Consider the following 18,889-nt stretch of genomic DNA (forward strand, 5'->3'; position numbering starts at 1 on the left):
AATTATTTTTGGTTTACTAATTATGCATAACTTACATACTTCACCTTTAAACCAATTCTGCTCGTGTAGTCGAATAAACAGTTGCTCCTTTTCCAAATTAAGGTCCTTCACATCCGCTGTTAAATCTTTGGGCCTTTATTAACTCATCTGTTCAAATGTTTATTCACGTTGGTGACTGAATTTGCACACCAGAATGTTCAAACTGAAGGAAAGTAAACTAGGGCTGTCTCAATATCAGCCTACATAAAATGTAAACTCTTTTGCAATGGATGCATTTTTTCTCGGATATTAGATAACTAGATATTGGACTCATTTGGTTGGGAGGGCCTTAATTCAACAATAAATAGAGCATCATTTCTGAGCACAATATGATTCAGCTAGACACTCTTCACAGACTGCTGGTTTGTATTAATATTCATATCTATGTTTAATAGCATAATCCTCATATGAATAATATATTGGATAAATAAATATAGCAATTATTTGTAAAAAAAATATTATTAGTTCTGTTTATTTTTTTACATTATACATTAAAAATGTATTTTGTTTAAAAGCAGAAAACTGCTGAATTGTGAAGGTCTTCGGTGAGGTTAATACATTAATAAATTCCAGGTGAGTTGTTCATGTCTTTCTTCAGTGGAAAAGAAATGAAGGTTTTTGATGAAAACATTCCAGGATTTTTCTCCTTATAGTGGATTTCAATGTCCTCCAAACGGTTGAAGGTCCAAATGTCATTTTCAGTGCAGCTTCAAAGGGCTTTAAACGATACCAGACGAGGAATAAGGGTCTTATCTAGAGAAACCATTGGACATTTTCGAAAAGCATATACGGTTGTATTTTTTAAATAAACAAATGATCACCTTGCATGTGCTTCTGCTTTCCGTATTCTTCAAAAAGCTCCTACGCCTTCCCTATTCAACTTACGGAAAAACAGAACTGGCGCTGCGTTCGTTCCGTGAGTAGAATAGGGAAGGTGTAGGACACACAGCGTAAGCGTTATGAAGAATACAGAAGTGTATTTTCACAGTTGTATTTTTTTCGAAAATGGCCGATGTCAGTCAGACATGTGTTATCCAATTGTGTTGCACGATGATGAATAATTTTCTACATTTGTCTAAACTACCTATTTATCTTGATGAATAATTACCAAGCTTTGATGACAATTAAAATATCAGCTACCCACAAAAAAATGTGCACTTATTTTCAAACAATATTCAAGATAATTTTTAATGAATGTAAATTATATAAAAAGTTATATAAGTAAAACAAGTATGCAGGTTAGTCACATTACACTGACTTTACTGTAAGTACGGCACGGGGTTCTTCTATACTATTTTTTCAATACAATAGCAATATATGTGTTTAAATGCGGATGATAAATTGAAAATGATTCCTTCATATGCTGAGATGAGGTGATGTTGTCATGTCTTATATCAGGATGGCCGTCCGTGTGATTGTGTTTCTGACACTTATTGGGCTGTGCGTCGCTGACTCCAAAGGTACGTTTAGAATAATACAAGTAAAAATGACAGGATTTGAAAATCTGTAGCCATTGTGTATCATTACATATCAATCAGATTAAGTGATTCAAATTATAGGCTGAAATGTGGTAATTGAAAGCTTGTGATTTATTTATTTCTGAAGACTCTGATCAAATTTGTTTAGGCACATCATAGTAAAAAAATGTTATTGTTTAATATTTTATATTAAACAGGGAATCTTGCTCTTGGAGGAACAGCTGTCCAGTCTTCCACATTCGATGGATTAACAGCTGCTCAAAATGCTGTCGATGGCAACAGGAATCCAAATTACATTAGTAGATCATGCAGTCATACTAAAGCGGACAGGGACCCCTGGTGGAGAGTTGACTTATTGAAAGTCCACAAGATAACCAGGGTTAGCATCACTAATCGTGGAGATTGTTGTCCACAGAGACTAAATGGTGCTCAGATCCGTATCGGTAACAGCCTGGAAAATAATGGCAACAATAATCAGCTGTAAGTATCGTCTCTCTCTTGATACTTACACAAATGGTTAGAAAATTAGTAGATAAGATGAAATTACTTTGAATAAATCCTTTTAATACACAACTGCCTTTGACAGAAGTAGATTTAACATGCTTCATGTCGTTTTGATACGCCCCTCTCTATTTCCGTGTTTCTTCACAGGGCTGCGAGTGTTGAGTCCATCCCACCTGGAGACACACAAACATTTGAGTTTAACACTATTAAGGGGCGATTTGTCAACATTTTTATACCTGGGCGCAGTGAATATCTCACTCTGTGTGAAGTTGAGGTGTTTGCAGGTAAGAGAAGAAGAATATATGATAGAATTTACTTGTGTATTTATTAATGTGTGTATAACTGTTATTATTTTATTAACAGAAAACTACACACCTTTACCAGCGTACACTTGTGTTCTACATCAAGGTGAGTGTTTTTAATTACTTTGAATGTTGTTCACACATATATCAAAATCAGAATCAGAATCAGAAAGAAATTTATTGCCAGGTATGTTTACAGACAAGACACATAATGAAAAGAATAAAAGAATAATATACAGATTTACAAGACAGACAAAGTGCAAAAAAAAGCAAAAAACAATATAATATAGACAATTTGTATGTACAGTTATGTGTGCAAATTTGAAATATAAATAAGTGTTTTAAGTAAATAATGTGTAATAGTGTTGTGTGTTCCGTGTTTGTCAAGTATTCATGAGATGGATTGCTTGAGGGAAGAAACTGTTCCTCTGTCTGGTCGTTCTGGTGCTCAGGGCTCTGGAGCGTCGACCAGATGGCAACAGTTCAAAGAGGGAGTGTGCTGGATATGAGGGGTCCAGAGTGATTTTCTTTGCCCTTTTTCTCACTCTGGATAAGTACAGTTCTTGGAGAGTGGGGAGGGTTGTACCAATGATTCGCTCAGCAGACCGGGTTACCCTCTGTAGTCTGCTGAGGTCAGATTTGGTAGCTGAGCTGAAACAGATGGTAATTGAAGTGAAAAGGATGGATTTGATGATGGCAGAGTAGAACTGTTTCAGCAGCTCCTGTGGCAGGTTGAACTTCCTCAGCTGGTGAAGGAAGTACAACCTCTGCTGGGCCTTTTTCACAATGGACTCAATGTGGTTGTCCCACTTCAGGTCCTGTCAGATGGTGGTGCCCAGGAACCTAAATGACTCCACTGCAGTCACAGTGCTGTTCATGATGGTGAGTGGGGGAAGAGCAGGGGGGTTTCTCCTGAAGTCCACGATCATCTCCACTGTCTTGAGCGTGTTGAGCTCCAGATTGTTAAGACTGCACCAGACAGCCTGCTGTTCAACTTCCAGTCTGTAAGCAGACTCGTCACCGTCCTGGATGAGGCCAATCAGTGTGGTGTCATCCGCAAACTTCAGGAGCTTGACAGAGGGGTCTTTAACGGTGCAGTCGTTTGTGTAGAGGGAGAAGAGCAGTGGGGAGAGAACACAGCCCTGAGGGGCGCCCGTGCTGATGGTGAGGGTGCTGGATGAGAATTTTCCCAGCCTCACTAGCTGCTGCCTGTCTGTCAGGAAGCTGGTGATCCACTGACAGACAGAGGTGGGCACGGAGAGCTGAGTTAGTTTGGGCAGGAGGGGTGATAGGATGATGGTGTTAAAAGCAGAGCTGAAGTCCACAAACAGGATCCTCACATAAGTCCCTGGTCTGTCCAGATTCTGGAGAACATAATGCAGTCCCATATTGACTGTATCATCCACAGACCTGTTTGCTCGGTAAGCAAACTGCAGCGGGTCCAGTAAGGGTCCAGTGATGTCCTTCAGATAAGCCAGAACCAGTCTTTCAAATGACTTCATGGCCACAGACTTTAGAGCCACAGGTCTGTAGTCATTAAGACCAGTAATTTTGAGTTTCTTTGGGACAGGGGTGATGGTGGAGCGTTTGAAGCATGAGGGGACTACGCACAGCTCCAGTGATCTGTTGAAGATCTGTGTGAAGATGGGGGCCAGCTGGTCAGAGCAGGTTTTCAGACAGGCTGGTGAAACACTGTCTGGGCCTGGTGCCTTTCTTCTCTTGTTCTTTTTGAAGACCTGGCGCACGTCATCTTCACTGAACTGAAGTGGAGGAGTGGGGGAGAGGGGGGTTGTTGGAGTTGTGAATGGTGATTTTTCAAACCTGCAATAAAACACGTTCAGATCGTCTGCCAGTTGTTGATTCTCCACAGAGCTGGGGGATGGTGTCTTGTAGCTGGTGATGACTTTTAGACCTGTAGTTCTGAATGAATCTTCTATAAAAGTTGGCGAAACCGAGGGATCGTTGGAGTTCCTTTACTGTAGATGGAGTGGGCCAGTTCTTGAAGGCTTCCACCTTCCCCTTGTCCATCCGGATGCCACTGTGGTCGATGTGATATCCAAGGAACTGCACTGAGGACTGATGGAAGGAACATTTCTCTGCTTTGAGGAAGAGCTGGTATTCTCTCAGGCGTTTCAGGACCTCCGCAACGTGGTGGCGATGTTCGGCCATGCTCCTGGAGTAGATCAGAATGTCGTCAATGTATACCAAAACGAACTTGTGGAGAAACTCCCAGAGCACCTCATGGATGAAATCCTGGAATACGGAGGGGCGTTGACCAGGCCATATGGCATAACCAGATATTCATAGTGGCCAGTGGGTGTGACGAAGGCGGTCTTCCGCTCATCCCCCTCGCGTATCCGGATGAGGTTGTACGCGCTGCGGAGGTCCAACTTGGTAAACACAGTCACACCACGGAGATGTTCCAGGGCCGCTGGGACGAGAGGAAGGGGACATTGGAACTTCAGTGTGATGGAGTTGAGTGCTCGATAGTCTATACAAGGCCTCAAGCCTCCGTCCTTTTTAGCCACGAAGAAGAAGCTGGAAGCAGTAGGGGAAGTAGATGGACGTATGTAGCCTTGAGCCAGAGCTTCCTCGATGTACTCCACCATGGCCTTCTCCTCTGGGATGGATAGGGGGTAAATCCTTCCCCTAGGCACTGACTCACCCGGAAGCAGATCTATAGCACAATCCCATGGCTGATGTGGAAGCAGCTTGGAAGCTCTCTTGGGGCAGAATACGTTGCTGAAGGGGGCGTAACATGAAGGAATATCCATTGACCTTTTCTCGATGGGACTTTCAATGGAAGTGGCACAGACAGGGAGATGATTGGAACTTGGAGATCGTGGAACTGGGAGTGCAGAGAACAGGATGGAAAACAGGTGTCACCCCACTTCAGGACTTCTCCAGTTCTCCAAGAGAGGATGGGGTTGTGCTGCTCCAACCACGGACGCCCTAATATCACATCAGCGGTGGATTCCTCCAGAACCAGCAGATGAACCGATGGTCCGACTCACATGTCTTCTGTTCACCGGTTTGCCAGTTATTGAGTGGACCTGTTAAGTTGATGGCGTATTCTGGGTCTTGATGCCGAGCTGACGGCAGAGGGCGCCGGAAATGAAGTTTCCTGCTGACCCAGAGTCGAGGAGAGCGGTAACTGAAATGGAGATATCAGCAGCAGTAAGTTGTACAATAGTGGTGAGTGGTATTGATATTTGGGGATGATGGCACTCACCATGGGACGAGGAGGACGTGTTGGGCATGTGGAGATTACATGCCCAGGAGAACCACAATAAAGACATAATCTCTGGGTCAGCCATCTCTGCCATTCAGCAGGTGTCAGACGAATAGATTCAACCTGTGTGGGTTCGCTGGCTGGTTCTGGAGTGCTGACGGACTCTGGTCGGCAGAGGGAGGTGTTGAGTTGTTGCTGACCCTGGTGCTCATCGAGACACGACTCCATACGGGTGGTGAAACAGATGGAGAGTTGGAGGAAACATTCTAGGCCGATGGTATCCTCGTATGGAGCGAGATGCAACCGCACATGAGGATCCAAACCCTGGCGATACATCGTCAGTAGCGCCTGTTCATTCCATCCGCTTCTGGCAGCCAGTGTTCTGAATTGAATGGCATAATCATTAACAGACATTTTCCCGTGCTTCAAATTATAAAGCTTCTCACAGATAGAAGAGTCCCATGAAGGTTTTCCAAAAACTTCTCTGAAGTGATTGACGAAGCCGGAGCATGACTGAAGCACAGGGTTATTTTGCGACCAAATGGAATTGGCCCATTGAAGCGCCTTGCCAGATAATTGTGAGATTAGAAACGCTACCTTGGTGTAGTCATTGGGGAACAGTTGGGGTTGCATCTCCAGGGTCAGAGAACATTGCAGGAGGAATCCGTTGCATTCCTCCGCCAAACCAGAGTTGGGCGCCGGTTTGGCCATGGGAATGGCGTACAAAGATGGTGAAGAAGAGGTGGCGGTGTCGACGGAAGTGAAGGTGGGTGCTGATGGTGGTGGAGTGGAGAATGTTTGACGCATAGCGTCTACCAACTCCTGGAACTGATCATACTTGTGTTCCGCTGTTTTGGTCCAGTCTTCTGTTATAGTAGGACCAGCCAGGAGACAGAAGATAGGTTAACAGGTAGTTTATTGAACACAAGCAGAGTATTTGGAGACAACAGGTGAGTATGCAGATGCAAAGTTCGTGACTGATGAATGGTATAGAGAATGATACTGTCCTTTGTTGTTGCAGAGTGACGATGGAGAATGATACTTGCTGAATGGAGTCGATGACTGCAGACAACACTTCACACTCAGACTGGATATTAAGGGAGGAACTCGGAGACAAGGGAAACAGGTAAGTAGCGAGGAGAGTCCTTGAGGTAAGCATTCAGGTAAGTTCTTAGATGCGAACGAGACCGGACAATGTGACTGTGTGTGTGAGTGTCTTAAGTAGTGCTAGTGATGAATGAGCTGATGAGGTGCAGGTGGCGGTGATTAGTACTCCGGGGAAGGTGCGCACTGTGATTGGTGGATGTTGGAGCCTTGCGTGTCTGTGACACAAGTATTCCAGAGAGCTGTGTAATAATCATTTGGATTTCATAGCTTAGCGTTATTTTGCCCATTATATTGGGATTATACCATAGCACATTAAAATACAAAAAAGTTATTATTATTTTATGTTAAACAGGGAATCTTGCTCTTGGAGCCAGAGCTGTTCAGTCTTCCACATACCAGAATGCAGTTGCTAAGAATGCTGTGGATGGCAACATGAATTCCATTTTCAATCGTGGGTCATGCAGTGCAACTAATGGGGACATGGACCCCTGGTGGAGAGTTGACTTATTGAAAGTCCACAAGATAACCAGGGTTAGCATCACTAATCGTGGAGATTGTTGTCCACAGAGACTAAATGGTGCTCAGATCCGTATCGGCAACAGCCTGGAAAATAATGGCAACAATAATCAGCTGTAAGTATCGTCTCTCTCTCTTGATACTTACACAAATGGTTAGAAAATTAGTAGATAAGATGAAATTACTTTGAATAAATCCTTTTAATACACAACTGCCTTTGACAGATGTAGATTTAACATGCTTCATACCGTTTTAATACGCCCCTCTCTATTTCCGTGTTTCTTCACAGGGCTGCGAGTGTTGAGTCCATCCCACCTGGGGACACACAAACATTTGAGTTTAACCCTATTAAGGGGCGATTTGTCAACATTTTTATACCTGGGCGCAATGAATATCTCACTCTGTGTGAAGTTGAGGTGTTTGCAGGTGGGTGATAAAAGGAGAGAGACATGATGTGTAGACATTTGTACTATTTATGCTATGTGTACGTTCCCTTAATTCGTTTTTTTCTGTTTTCATTTCCAGGTTAAGTGGAATGAGATGATGTTACACCACAGTCCACTGATCCTATAAGCAGAATGCCAAGAAATACTTTTTTCAATGTTACCTGTGCACCTTTTAATCTTAAGATAAAAGATAAGTTGCACATTCAGTTAAGGAATGAAATGTTTTTTTAAAATGCACCTGATTCTTAACCCCAGTTTGATCCAGGGGGTTGTGTACTTATCATCTTTGTTTAATTTTTGCTTTCTTCACAAATAAATTACTACAGCATGTTGTATTTGATGTTTCTGGATCAAACTTACAATGAGGAGGTGTAGTGTTACATAGCTACCTATCTAGGGTTGAGGAGCTGGTAACAAAGTAAAGAAGAATTACATCTTTCAAAAAAGAGAAAGAAAAAAAGAAACATGGAGAGAACAAGGATGTCCAACCTTCTGTCCCAGAATCAACAACACAACCACCAATTCAAAGAGTAAAAAAATGCACAAAAGTAACAAGAACCATAACAGAAATATCAAAAATAATAATAATGAAAACAGAGCGATAGCTTCAGGGAAGATCCGAGCCAAAATAACAAACAAAACAAAAGACTAATCCTGAAATCTCCCTAAATTACCTGGAGAAAGATAATCCAGAAAAATAATTTACATTCTTCACTCTCTCCGTTTCAGGGAAAAGCAGGATTACAAACAACAATTGCACCCTCCACTTATATTCCCCAAAACAAGAAAAATAAATAAAGATACAGAAGAAACAAGCTATTTACAACATAATTAAAATATCAAAGAGAGTCGAAACATGTTCAACACATTCACAAAATCCTGAGCTCACTTACTCAGAAACAACTCAATATAAATCAAATCATTATTCTGGGAAGGAAGCAGGAGGAAAGAATCATCTTCATGAAAGGAAGTCTCTCTTTCTCTTCACACTTCCTGTGCTGCTTAAATCTCTGCTCCTTCCATACTCCATCCAATCGCCTCTAACATCAACTGACTGAATACAGCTGGTCAGTCAGAGCATGATGGAGGAAGAAAAGAGAGTGCAGAGAACAACAACCTGAATACAGCACACAATATACAGATGTAAATGTACAACAGGACTAAAGGCACACCTTAAAGGGTTAGTTCTGTAAGGAACCCTCCATCAGCCCAAAAACGGAATCCGACGGCCTGGGCAAAGGTTACGCATGTATGCCTTTTCAGCGCCTCTGAATGTTCACTTAATTTCACTCGTTTAATCTGACTCCAATTTCAAATGATTATTACTCTTAGATTGTGTTTCTAATTAGAAATTAATCATTAGTTATGCATTAATTTAAATATTTGATGATTCTGGGTATCCCATATTTCAATTATTCTTTCATCAGGGATCCGATGTCGCACAGAGATACTCGCCCCGGGATTTTGCGGTAAACTCACGGACATAAACTCGCCAGTCTGATCTTCATCAAAGGGTGTAATAAGTTGGCTAATACCTTTAGCCACTTCCATACACCTTGCTAAATCACCGGTAAACAGAAATCAAAAGGTCTTCAGATGAAGTGCCTACTGCTCCTTCATTCATGCGCCTTCAGTTTGTTTTACCCTGGACACAGATTTACGGTAGCATTAGCCTCCCATAATTTACTGGTAATAATGATATCAGGAGAATCCAGAGTAAATCAAATATAATATTTTATTTGTCAGGTAAAAGTGTATCGTGCCAATTACACAAATAACCAATTAAAGCCAATTCAGAAATAATAATTGCATAACATCAGTTACTCAAATAAATACATATACACACAGTGATGTGTGAATGGCTTCAGACATTCACCCATCCCTGTAAGGCGGCCTCTGGCTACAGAAAATCCCCCCTGACTGCTTTGCAATTTACCTTATATACAGACCATAACAAAAGGGTTATAAATATTTATTGCACCAACACCTGTTTTGGGGGGAAGAGGAGTGGGTTTTCACAAAATGCACCACCCAAAGAGAGGACAGAATTTTCCTTAGTTTTCAATCTTCTTCATAATACCAGTGACTGCTGTGAAATTGAGACCATTGTGCTGAGACATTTAAAATGATACCAAACATAAAAAGGGAAAAACAATAGATACACAAGTTACATTATATGTCTTGAAGAACTTTCAGTGACTTGAGTCAGGGGGAAGGGAAGGTGTGTTTGTGTGTGTGTGGTGGGGGAGGCGTTGTCCTTTTGGGGTTAGGGCAAGGCGTTGTCCTTTGCTACTTCTTTGAGATCTTTTCCCAGGTTAGTTTTATTATTTTATTGCAGGATGCTTGATCTCTGTTTTTGTCTAGCAGGAAAATCAAGCCTTACAGTTCACCCAAAAATGAAAATAATGTCATTAATTACTCACCCTCGTGCCGTTCCACACCCGTAAGACCTTCGTTCATCTTCAGAACACAAATTAAGATATTTTTGATGAAATCCAATGGCTCAGTGAGGCCTCCATAGGGAGCAATGACATTTCCTCTCTCAAGATCCATTAATGTACTAAAAACATATTTAAATCAGTTCATGTGAGTACAGTGGTTCAATATTAATATTATAAAGCCACGAGAATATTTTTGGTGTGCCAAAAAAACAAAATAACGACTTATTTAGTGATGGCCGATTTAAAAACACTGCTTCAGGAAGCTTCGGAGCGTTATGAATCTTTTGTGTCGAATCATGATTCGGATCGAGTGTCAAACTGCTGAAATCACGTGACTTTGGCGCTCCGAACTGCTGATTCGACACGCTGATTCATAACGCTCTGAAGCTTCCTGAAGCAGTGTTTTAAATCGGCCATCACTATATAAGTCGTTATTTTGTTTTTTTGGCGCACCAAAAATATTCTCGTGGCTTTATAATATTAATATTGTACCACTCAAAATGGATCTTTACAAAGTGTTCATCATGCATACATCGATTCCTGTGAGTATAGTATTTATTTTGATGTTTACATTTGATTCTGAATGAGTTTGATAGTGCTCCGTGGCTAAAGCTAACATTACACACTGTTGGAGAGATTTATAAAGAATGAAGTTGTGTTTATGAATTATACAGACTGCAAGTGTTTAATAATGAAAATAGCGACGGCTCTTGTCTCCGTGAATACAGTAAGAAACGATGGTAACTTTAACCACATTTAACAGCACATTAGCAACATGCTAACGAAACATTTAGAAAGACAATTTACAAATATCACTAAAAATATGTTATCATGGATCATGTCAGTTATTATTGCTCCATCTGCCATTTTTCGCTGTTGTTCTTGCTTGCTTACCTAGTCTGATGATTCAGCTGTGCACAGATCCAGACTTTAATACTGGCTGCCCTTGTCTAATGCCTTGAACATGGGCTGGCATATGCAAATATTGGGGGCGTACATATTAATGATCCCGACTGTTACGTAACAGTCTGTGTTATGTTGAGATTCGCCTGTTCTTCGGAGGTCTTTTAAACAAATGAGATTTATATAAGAAGGAGGAAACAATGGAGTTTGAGACTCACTGTATGTCATTTCTATATACAGAACTCTAATTATTTAACTATGCCGAGGTAAATTAAATTTTCAATTCTAGGGCACCTTTAAACTTGTGCAAAACGTTTTTATTTCTGACACTGTTTTAGAGTGCTGATTTCACAACACTTCACCAAACTGTGTTCGGCCAGATGTCTCTGTGTCGTGTCTGCCAGTCATAACATCAGCGTTTGCAGAGAGATTCAACTGTTCTTCCTCTTATAAACCACATGCGAACATGCACAAGACTTTTCACCATAAATAAGGTAAGACAGTCTCTTATAGAAGTGATAAAAGGTACCCAGAGAAATTACACTTAAGCACAATGTTTTTTCACCCTTTTCTAAATCTTAAAATGCAGTCTGTGGAAATTTAGTGGCTGCATCCGAAAGCTGTAAAAATGATGCCTTCAGAGGATGCATCCCAGGTAGGAACACATAAAGGCATGTCCGAATACAAAGTTAGCTTTACTTCCTGTCTCCTGAGATACCTTCATCTGATCGATTTTTGAGGGCAGCATAGATGTATCCTTCACTGCCTTTGATATTCCACAATCCTGCGCTTTCCATAACGTGACAGTTGAGGTAAAAAATAAAGATAGCATCAGGCATCGAGGCGAAATCAGGCATCAGGGCAACAAGTCAGCTGCCTAACTTTTTGGATGCCAGTTTTTTCCCAAATGAACATGAATGTGTCTGTGAAGTTTCAGCTCAAAATACCTCACAGATCATTTATTATACCATGTTGTAAAAACCCATTTTTTAATGTCTTAGCAAAAAGTTTATTATCTGCATGTGCTTTAAAGCTATATCAGTTTAAACTTGTAATGTATTGCTTTCTGAGCACACATCTGAAGCACGCGCATAGAAAGCTGGCTGTCAGACTTGTGAGTATTAAAGGGCACCTACAGTATAACGCCTCTTTCACAAGATGTAATATCAGTCTCTGATGTCTCCAGAATGTGTGTGTGAAGTTTCAGCTCAAAATCCCCCACAGATCATTTATTATAACTTGTCAAATTTGCCCCTATTTGGGTGTGAGAAAAAAACACGCCGTTTTTGTGTGTCCCTTTAAATGCAAATTAGCTGCTGCTCCCTGCCCCTTTCCAGAAGAGGGCGGAGCTTTAACAGCTCAACAACAACAAAGCTGGAGAATCTCACGCAGCCAAAATGATGGTTTATGCGAATACAGCAGTGTCCGTCAACAGTCGTGGGCGAACGGATTTCTCTAAGACTGCTTATGATTTATGGGGATTAAAAGAAGAAGAGCAGGTGGATTTTTTTATCATTATAGGGTAGTTGTACACACACTGCCAACACACATTTATGTTCAAAACACATGTAAAAGTGAATTTTGTAAAAGAAAAATGGTAGATAAACGGAAATTAAAAGATTGCAAAGTCACATTCTCCTTTTTGTTTGTGGAGATTGCTAGTACTCCATTACTTGCTTTTTTTCAATGTCTGTCTGTTTCTGCTATAGTTTATTTCCAATCAGATTGCCCCTAAGTGACAGATGTAAAAATACAATGTCTAAGTGGGCTGTTCTTGGTCAGATTAACCTGCTATGTAGTCCAGCCTTTATGCCACGAGTCAAAATGTTAGGCTACATGACATTCTTGCATTTATATTTACATTCATCATGTTAATTTTATATATGAAAGATTTCTCTGCTTCATAAAATTGTACAGGACTCTGGATTATTAGATCTGAAGCTACATATTTGCAGAAACAGTAGCTCACATCTGCTTTTACTTCTGTATTTTACAGTGGACACCAAGTGGCGACCCAGCACAATTCCAAACTGTTTATCATACAAAACTAAACAAGAATCTCCTTAAACTCAAACGTTGAATGGACCCAATCAGAACAAACTTGATGACCCGTCTGCAATATAAGATGCACAAATGAAGGAACACTGTACACATCCAAGCAGAACATCTGAACCTGAACTACCTGAATCAAATTCCAGTAAACAGATTAATAAAACTAATGATATATATATATTTTTTGTTTTATGTTTTTTTTTTTGCTTTTTTGCTTCTCTTGCCTGACATCAACTATGAGGTTAAAATGGTCACTTTATGCTTCTCCATGTTTATAATATGCCTTCCATGCGGTGTTGAGTGTGTCTATTTGTGTCTATCTGTTTACAGACTGCATTAGTCGAGACACCTTGATCTGAAGCCAGAATTCTGTTTTGTGGTCTTGCTGACGGACAGGAAATGTCCACAGATACAGGTACTGTCTGGAACGGGCCATGATGGGATCAATTCATCTGCTTTTATTAACGATGCACTCAGCAAAAGCTATCAAATGAGTTCAGAAGACTTGAGATAGAGCACACAATCATTTGGACTACTTTAATGGTATTAAAATGCACAACTTTTGTTAATCATTTTAGAGCTTATTCCATTACAAAAACAACCAGGTACATTCGGTGAAATTCGGTGAAATGGTGAAATTATTTTCATTTTTGGTGAACTATTCCTTTAGCATTGTTAAATTTAATTAATGAATAGCTTAAGGAAGCAGCAAACACAAAGCTGTAAACATCTGCAATAATCTAAGCGTTGAATGCAAACACATTGCATTCAAGCTTTTCGATGGTGAAGATAAACAAATGATGAATCTATCATGCATGTGTGAGTCTGTATATACATGTCTTGAAAGGCATCTTCTCCTAAAATGGAAATCATGGTGTTGAGGAGTGGCTTGATAAGTTTCTATGAACGGTTTCAGATTTTTAGTTTCTCATTCAGAGTCTCCGGGTTGGACTCGTCCCTTCGGTGCCTGGGTTCTGTGTAAGTTCACCTCTTTACTCTCTTCCTTTATTATACTTTATTATACAGGGCTGTTTGCACTGAGGTAGTCTGAGTATAATCCATGCATTATGATGATGCTATGATTGAGTATTTTAGCTTGTAGAGATGCCTGAAATGTTTATAAGAAATACTTAACAGAAAAGTCGACTGGATTTTTCTTGTTTGTTTTTATAAACAAAAAGTTCAAATAGCATCTCGTGTATTGATTTTATTTGGGTTTTATTCAAGCCTCTCTTAGTGGGTTCAGATCTCTCATGACTGTCATGTCCACTAGCCAGTGTTTTCATAGACTTATAGGCCTGATCCTAAACATATATTAGGAAAGTAGCACAGAGCTGGCACACACAATCCTTGCTAAAACTGGAAACAGATTTGCTGCTTCTATTATTGGCTTGGATTGAATATGAATTTGAAATATTAGAAATGTTTTTGTATGTATTCAGATGTCTGTATTTGTGATACTTGCCTGTTGAATAGCACTTCAAAATGTTTGGTTATTTCAAGAAAAGATGGTTTCACTTTATTTTGATGGTCCCTTTTACACATTCTGTTGACTATAAGTAATGTTGCACCTACATGTCTACTAACTCTCATTTGAGTGTTAGTAGAGTATTAGTAGACTGGTTGGGTTAGGGTTAGGGTTAGATTAAGTTGACATGTAGTTGCAAAGTTACTTATTGTCAGTAGAATGTCTGTTGGGGAGCATCACAATAAAGAGTTAGCAGATATTAAGCAGACAGTCTACTAATCCTCTAATAAGAGTTAGTTGACATGCGGTTGCAAAGTTACTTATACTCAACAGAATGTTCAAAAGGGACCATCAAAATAAAGTAATACCGAAAAGATGAGATCAATCAAGACAAGGTTTATGTTTTCATATAAATATTGATGCTGTTTATAATGCTTTGCAGTATACCAAGTATGCACTTCTAAAATGTAATATTGAATTGAATAATTCCTGTAATTTCTAATAATTATTAAATATGATTGTCATGGTATTTAGCTGTCAGATGTTCAGGCTTCACATCGAGGTCCTTGTATAATTAATAGAGCAAAAGTACATATACATATATATATATATATATACACACAATATATATACACACATATATATATATATATATACACACATATATATATATATATATATATATATACACACACACACACAATTACTGAACAATTGTATATATTTTGTATATTCATATGTGTATAAATACAACACTTGCAATATAAACCGATCAGGCATAACATTATGACCACCTTCCTAATATTGAGTTGGTCCCCCTTTTGCTGCCAAAACAGCCCTGACCCGTCGAGGCATGGACTCCTCTAGACCCCTGGAGGTGTGCTGTGGTATCTGACACCAAGATGTTAGCAGCAGATCCTTTAAGTCCTGTAAGTTGTGAGGTGGATCCTCCATGGATCGGACTTGTTTGTTCAGCACATCCCACAGATGCTCGATTGGATTGAGATCTGGGGAATTTGGAGCCCAAATCAACACCTCAAACTCGTTGTTGTGCTCCTCAAATCATTCCTGAACCATTTCTGCTTTGTGGCAGGAGTATTATCCTGCTGAAAGAGGCCACAGCCACAAGGGAATACCGTTTCCAAGGGTGTACATGGTCTGAACAATGCTTAGGTTGGTGGTACGTGTCAAAGTAACATCCACATGGATGGCAGGACCCAAGGTTTCCCAGCAGAACATTGCCCAAAGCATCACACTGCCTTCGCCGGCTTTCCTTCTTCCCATAGTGCATCCTGGTGCCATGTGTTCCCCAGGTAAGAGACGCACACGCACCCGGCCATCCACGTGATGTAAAAGAAAACGTGATTCATCAGACCAGACCACCTTCTTCCATTGCTCCGTGGTCCAGTTCTCATCAACTTTGAGGACAAAATGTTCACTTGCTGCCTAATATATCCACCCACTAACAGGTGCCGTGATGAAGAGATAATCAGTGTTATTCACTTCACCTGTCAGTGCTCATAATGTTATTCCTGATCGGTGTATGAGCTGGAAGTCAGCAGTAATAGCATAGTAAAATCCTACTAATGTAACCAATTATAGACCAGTGGTTTCCAAAGTAATAAAAAAGGTAGTTTGTATTCAGCTAGTAGAGTTTTTAAGTTTGGATTTAGGGCATATCATTCTACCAAGGCAACATGTGTACTTTGTTGAACAAATTAAATTCAGTCTTGACAGAGGAGGTGTTGTTGGTGCTGTCTTCCTTGGTTTTAAGAAGGCTTTTGATGTTGTCAGTCATAATGTACTTTTATTTAAATTGTCAAAGTATAATTTTTCTATTAATAGAATAACATGTATGGAATCATAAATCATGTAAATTTAAGGAAACAATGTTCAAGAATTAATGACATATGCTCATCCTTTCTTGACTGCACTATTGGGACTCCAATCAATTCTCACTATGTCCAACTGCATTCAGCATTCGGTTAATGAGGTCTGATTGTGCTCTGACAACGGCAGTAAAGTCTAGCACTCATTGAAGTATATGCGCGAGACATCACTGCCGTTGTCAGAGCACAATCAGACCTCACTAAGCGAATGCTGAACGCAGTTGGACATAGTGGTGTATTAGAGGTAAAAAATGATATAAATACTGTTCATTTTCTCTCACAAACCGATAGTTTCGTGTCTTTTAGGACATCAATCTGTCGTCACGAGCCACAGGGTTTAATTTGGATTTGTCTGTGCATGTTTTTTGACTCTTATAAATTGTTACCATTGACATGCATTATAAGACTGACAGACAGCAACGGTTGGAGTTAAAAATAATCTTTTGTGTTCTACTGAATAAACAAAGTCATCTACATCTTGGATGCGCTGGGGGTAAGCAGATAAACATCAAATTTTCATTTTTGGGTGAACTATCCCTTTAAGCAGGCTAGGATTACCCCACTGCTTAAGAAACCCACTCTGAATCCAGCACTTTTAGAAAACTTCAGACCAGTATCCCTTCTTCCTTTCGTTGCAAAGACACTTGAGAGAGTTCTGTTCAACCAACTGTCTACTAATCTCACACAGAACAACCTCCTTGATGACCACCAGTCTGGTTTCAAGAGTGGCACTCAACTGAGACTGCCCTGCTCTCAGTCACTGAAGCCCTGAGACTGGCATGAGCAGCTACAAAATCATCAGTACTCATCTTGCTGGATCTGTCTGCTGCTTTTGACACCATTAACCACCAGATCCGCCTGTCAACCCTCATGTCGAAGGGCATCTCGGGAACTGCACTCCAATGGTTCAAGTCTTACCTCTCAGGTAGGTCCTTCAGGGTATCTTGGAGAGGTGAGGTAGGTGTCCAAGTCACATCATCTTGCTACTGGGGTACCTCAGGGCTCCATGCTTGGACCACTTCTCTTCTCCATCTACATGTCATCACTAGGATCTGTCATTCAGGATCATGGTTTCTCCTATCACTGTTACACTGATGACACACATCTCTACCTCTCATTCCAAACAGATGATCCAACGGTTGCTGGTCACATCGCAGCCTGCCTGACAGCCATTTCTGCCTGGATGAAGGACCACCACCTTCAACTCAACTTTGCAAAGACGGAACTGCTTGTGGTCGGTGCCAACCCAACACTTCATCATAACTTTTCAATTGAACTTGGGTCGTCAGCCATTACTGCTTCCAGGACAGCCAGGAACCTTGGAGTGGTGATGGATGATTGTTTAAGCTTCACAGATCATGTTGCGACAACGGCCCGGTCCTGCAGATTTGCCTTGTACAACATCAGGAAGATTAGACCCTTCCTATTGGAGCATTCCACACAAATTCTTGTCCAAGCTCTTGTTCTATCCAGACTGGACTACTGTAATGCTCTCTTGGCTGGCCTTCCAGCATGCACTGTCAAGCCTCTTCAACTGATCCAGAATGCTGCAGCAAGACTGGTCTTCAACGAGCCGAAGAGAGCGCATGTCACACCTCTCTTCATCAGTCTGCATTGGCTGCCAGTAGCTGCTCGCATCCAATTCAAGGCTCTGATGTTTGCCTACAGAACGACCGCTGGCTCTGCCCCGCTATATCTTAACTCGCTACTTCAGACTTATGTGCCCTCCAGAAACTTGTGTTCTGCAAGTGAATGGTGCCTTGTGGTGCCATCACAAAGGGGTACAAAATCGCTCTCACGGACCTTCTCCGGGTCTGTTTCTGGCTGGTGGAACGACCTGCCATGCTCTATCCGAGCAGCTGAGTCTCTAGCCATTTTCAAAAAAATGTTAAAGACATATCTTTTTTGTCAGCACTTGACCCAGCAATAGTAGCACTTACTTTGATTTCTATTCTCTCATCAGCACTTGACCCAGCAATAGTAGCACTTACTTTGATTTCTGTTCTTTTTCCATCTATCTGTGTATTTATTATATATAAAAAAAAAAAAAAAAAAATCCTTGCTACGAGCACTTTACTGACAAAACTGTGACTTCACACAGCACTTACATACTGTTGTTCTCGTGTTGATTTGATTGATTCTACTATTCTCATTTGTAAGTCGCTTTGGGTAAAAGCGTCTGCTAAATGACTAAATGCTATGAAACTTACTACTGCATTGAACAAAGTCTCAGATTGGTAAACTCAATCTTGTCTTACTCTTAATGCGAGTAAAACTGGGGGAATGTATTTTTCTATTAAAAGAACCGATGAGCATCAACCAGATATTATAATTAAAGGAGAAGCAATAAATATTGCTGAGCATTTAAATACTTGGGGATGATTCAAATTTAAATTATAAGAAACATAAGTTTTCCTTTTTACCTTTGGCTGCTGCTAAACGTTTTATGTGCTGGATGATTCTTCCTTATTTATCCTATTGTGCTACAAGCTGGTCTCAAACAAGTGTAACA

General features: G+C 40.5%; 2 protein-coding genes across 6 annotated transcripts in view; both read left to right on the forward strand.

Annotated features, from left to right (window-relative positions):
• Positions 1 to 359: 359 nt before the first annotated feature.
• Positions 360 to 7,959, forward strand: LOC125276404. Of its 2 annotated transcripts, none has more exons than XM_048203831.1 (9): positions 360 to 401; positions 558 to 612; positions 1,438 to 1,499; positions 1,715 to 1,997; positions 2,169 to 2,305; positions 2,385 to 2,429; positions 7,015 to 7,294; positions 7,468 to 7,604; positions 7,704 to 7,959. In XM_048203831.1, exons 3-9 carry the CDS (start codon positions 1,439 to 1,441, stop codon positions 7,706 to 7,708), a joined length of 948 nt encoding a protein of 315 aa, XP_048059788.1. In that variant the 5' UTR covers positions 360 to 401; positions 558 to 612; position 1,438; the 3' UTR covers positions 7,709 to 7,959. The 2 variants fall into 2 exon arrangements, with proteins under 2 accessions (XP_048059788.1, XP_048059789.1); XM_048203832.1 differs by having other exon boundaries at positions 364 to 401; positions 555 to 612.
• Positions 7,960 to 13,791: 5,832 nt separating this feature from the next.
• LOC125276406 (collagen alpha-3(VI) chain-like) overlaps positions 13,792 to 18,889 on the forward strand; it is a 41,084-nt gene continuing 35,986 nt past the window's right edge. For 2 of the 4 annotated variants that reach the window (XM_048203836.1, XM_048203837.1), the window contains exon 1: positions 13,794 to 13,998. The gene's annotated coding sequence lies outside the window, so the exon portion shown is untranslated. Of the gene's footprint in view, positions 13,999 to 18,889 lie in introns of all 4 variants that reach the window. The other 2 variants (XM_048203839.1, XM_048203838.1) reach the window with 2 other exon arrangements.

Source organism: Megalobrama amblycephala, linkage group LG10, assembly GCF_018812025.1.
Source record: "Megalobrama amblycephala isolate DHTTF-2021 linkage group LG10, ASM1881202v1, whole genome shotgun sequence".
Lineage (NCBI taxonomy): Eukaryota > Metazoa > Chordata > Actinopteri > Cypriniformes > Xenocyprididae > Megalobrama > Megalobrama amblycephala.

Bases quoted from the DNA above. Each gene is read 5' to 3' on its own strand.
- LOC125276404 (XM_048203831.1), top strand. From the start codon at position 1,439: ATGGCCGTCCGTGTGATTGTGTTTCTGACACTTATTGGGCTGTGCGTC. The intron at 2,306-2,384 runs GTAAGAGAAGAA...TTTTATTAACAG, and splicing joins TGAAGTTGAGGTGTTTGCAG to AAAACTACACACCTTTACCA. The intron at 7,295-7,467 runs GTAAGTATCGTC...GTTTCTTCACAG, and splicing joins AATGGCAACAATAATCAGCT to GGCTGCGAGTGTTGAGTCCA.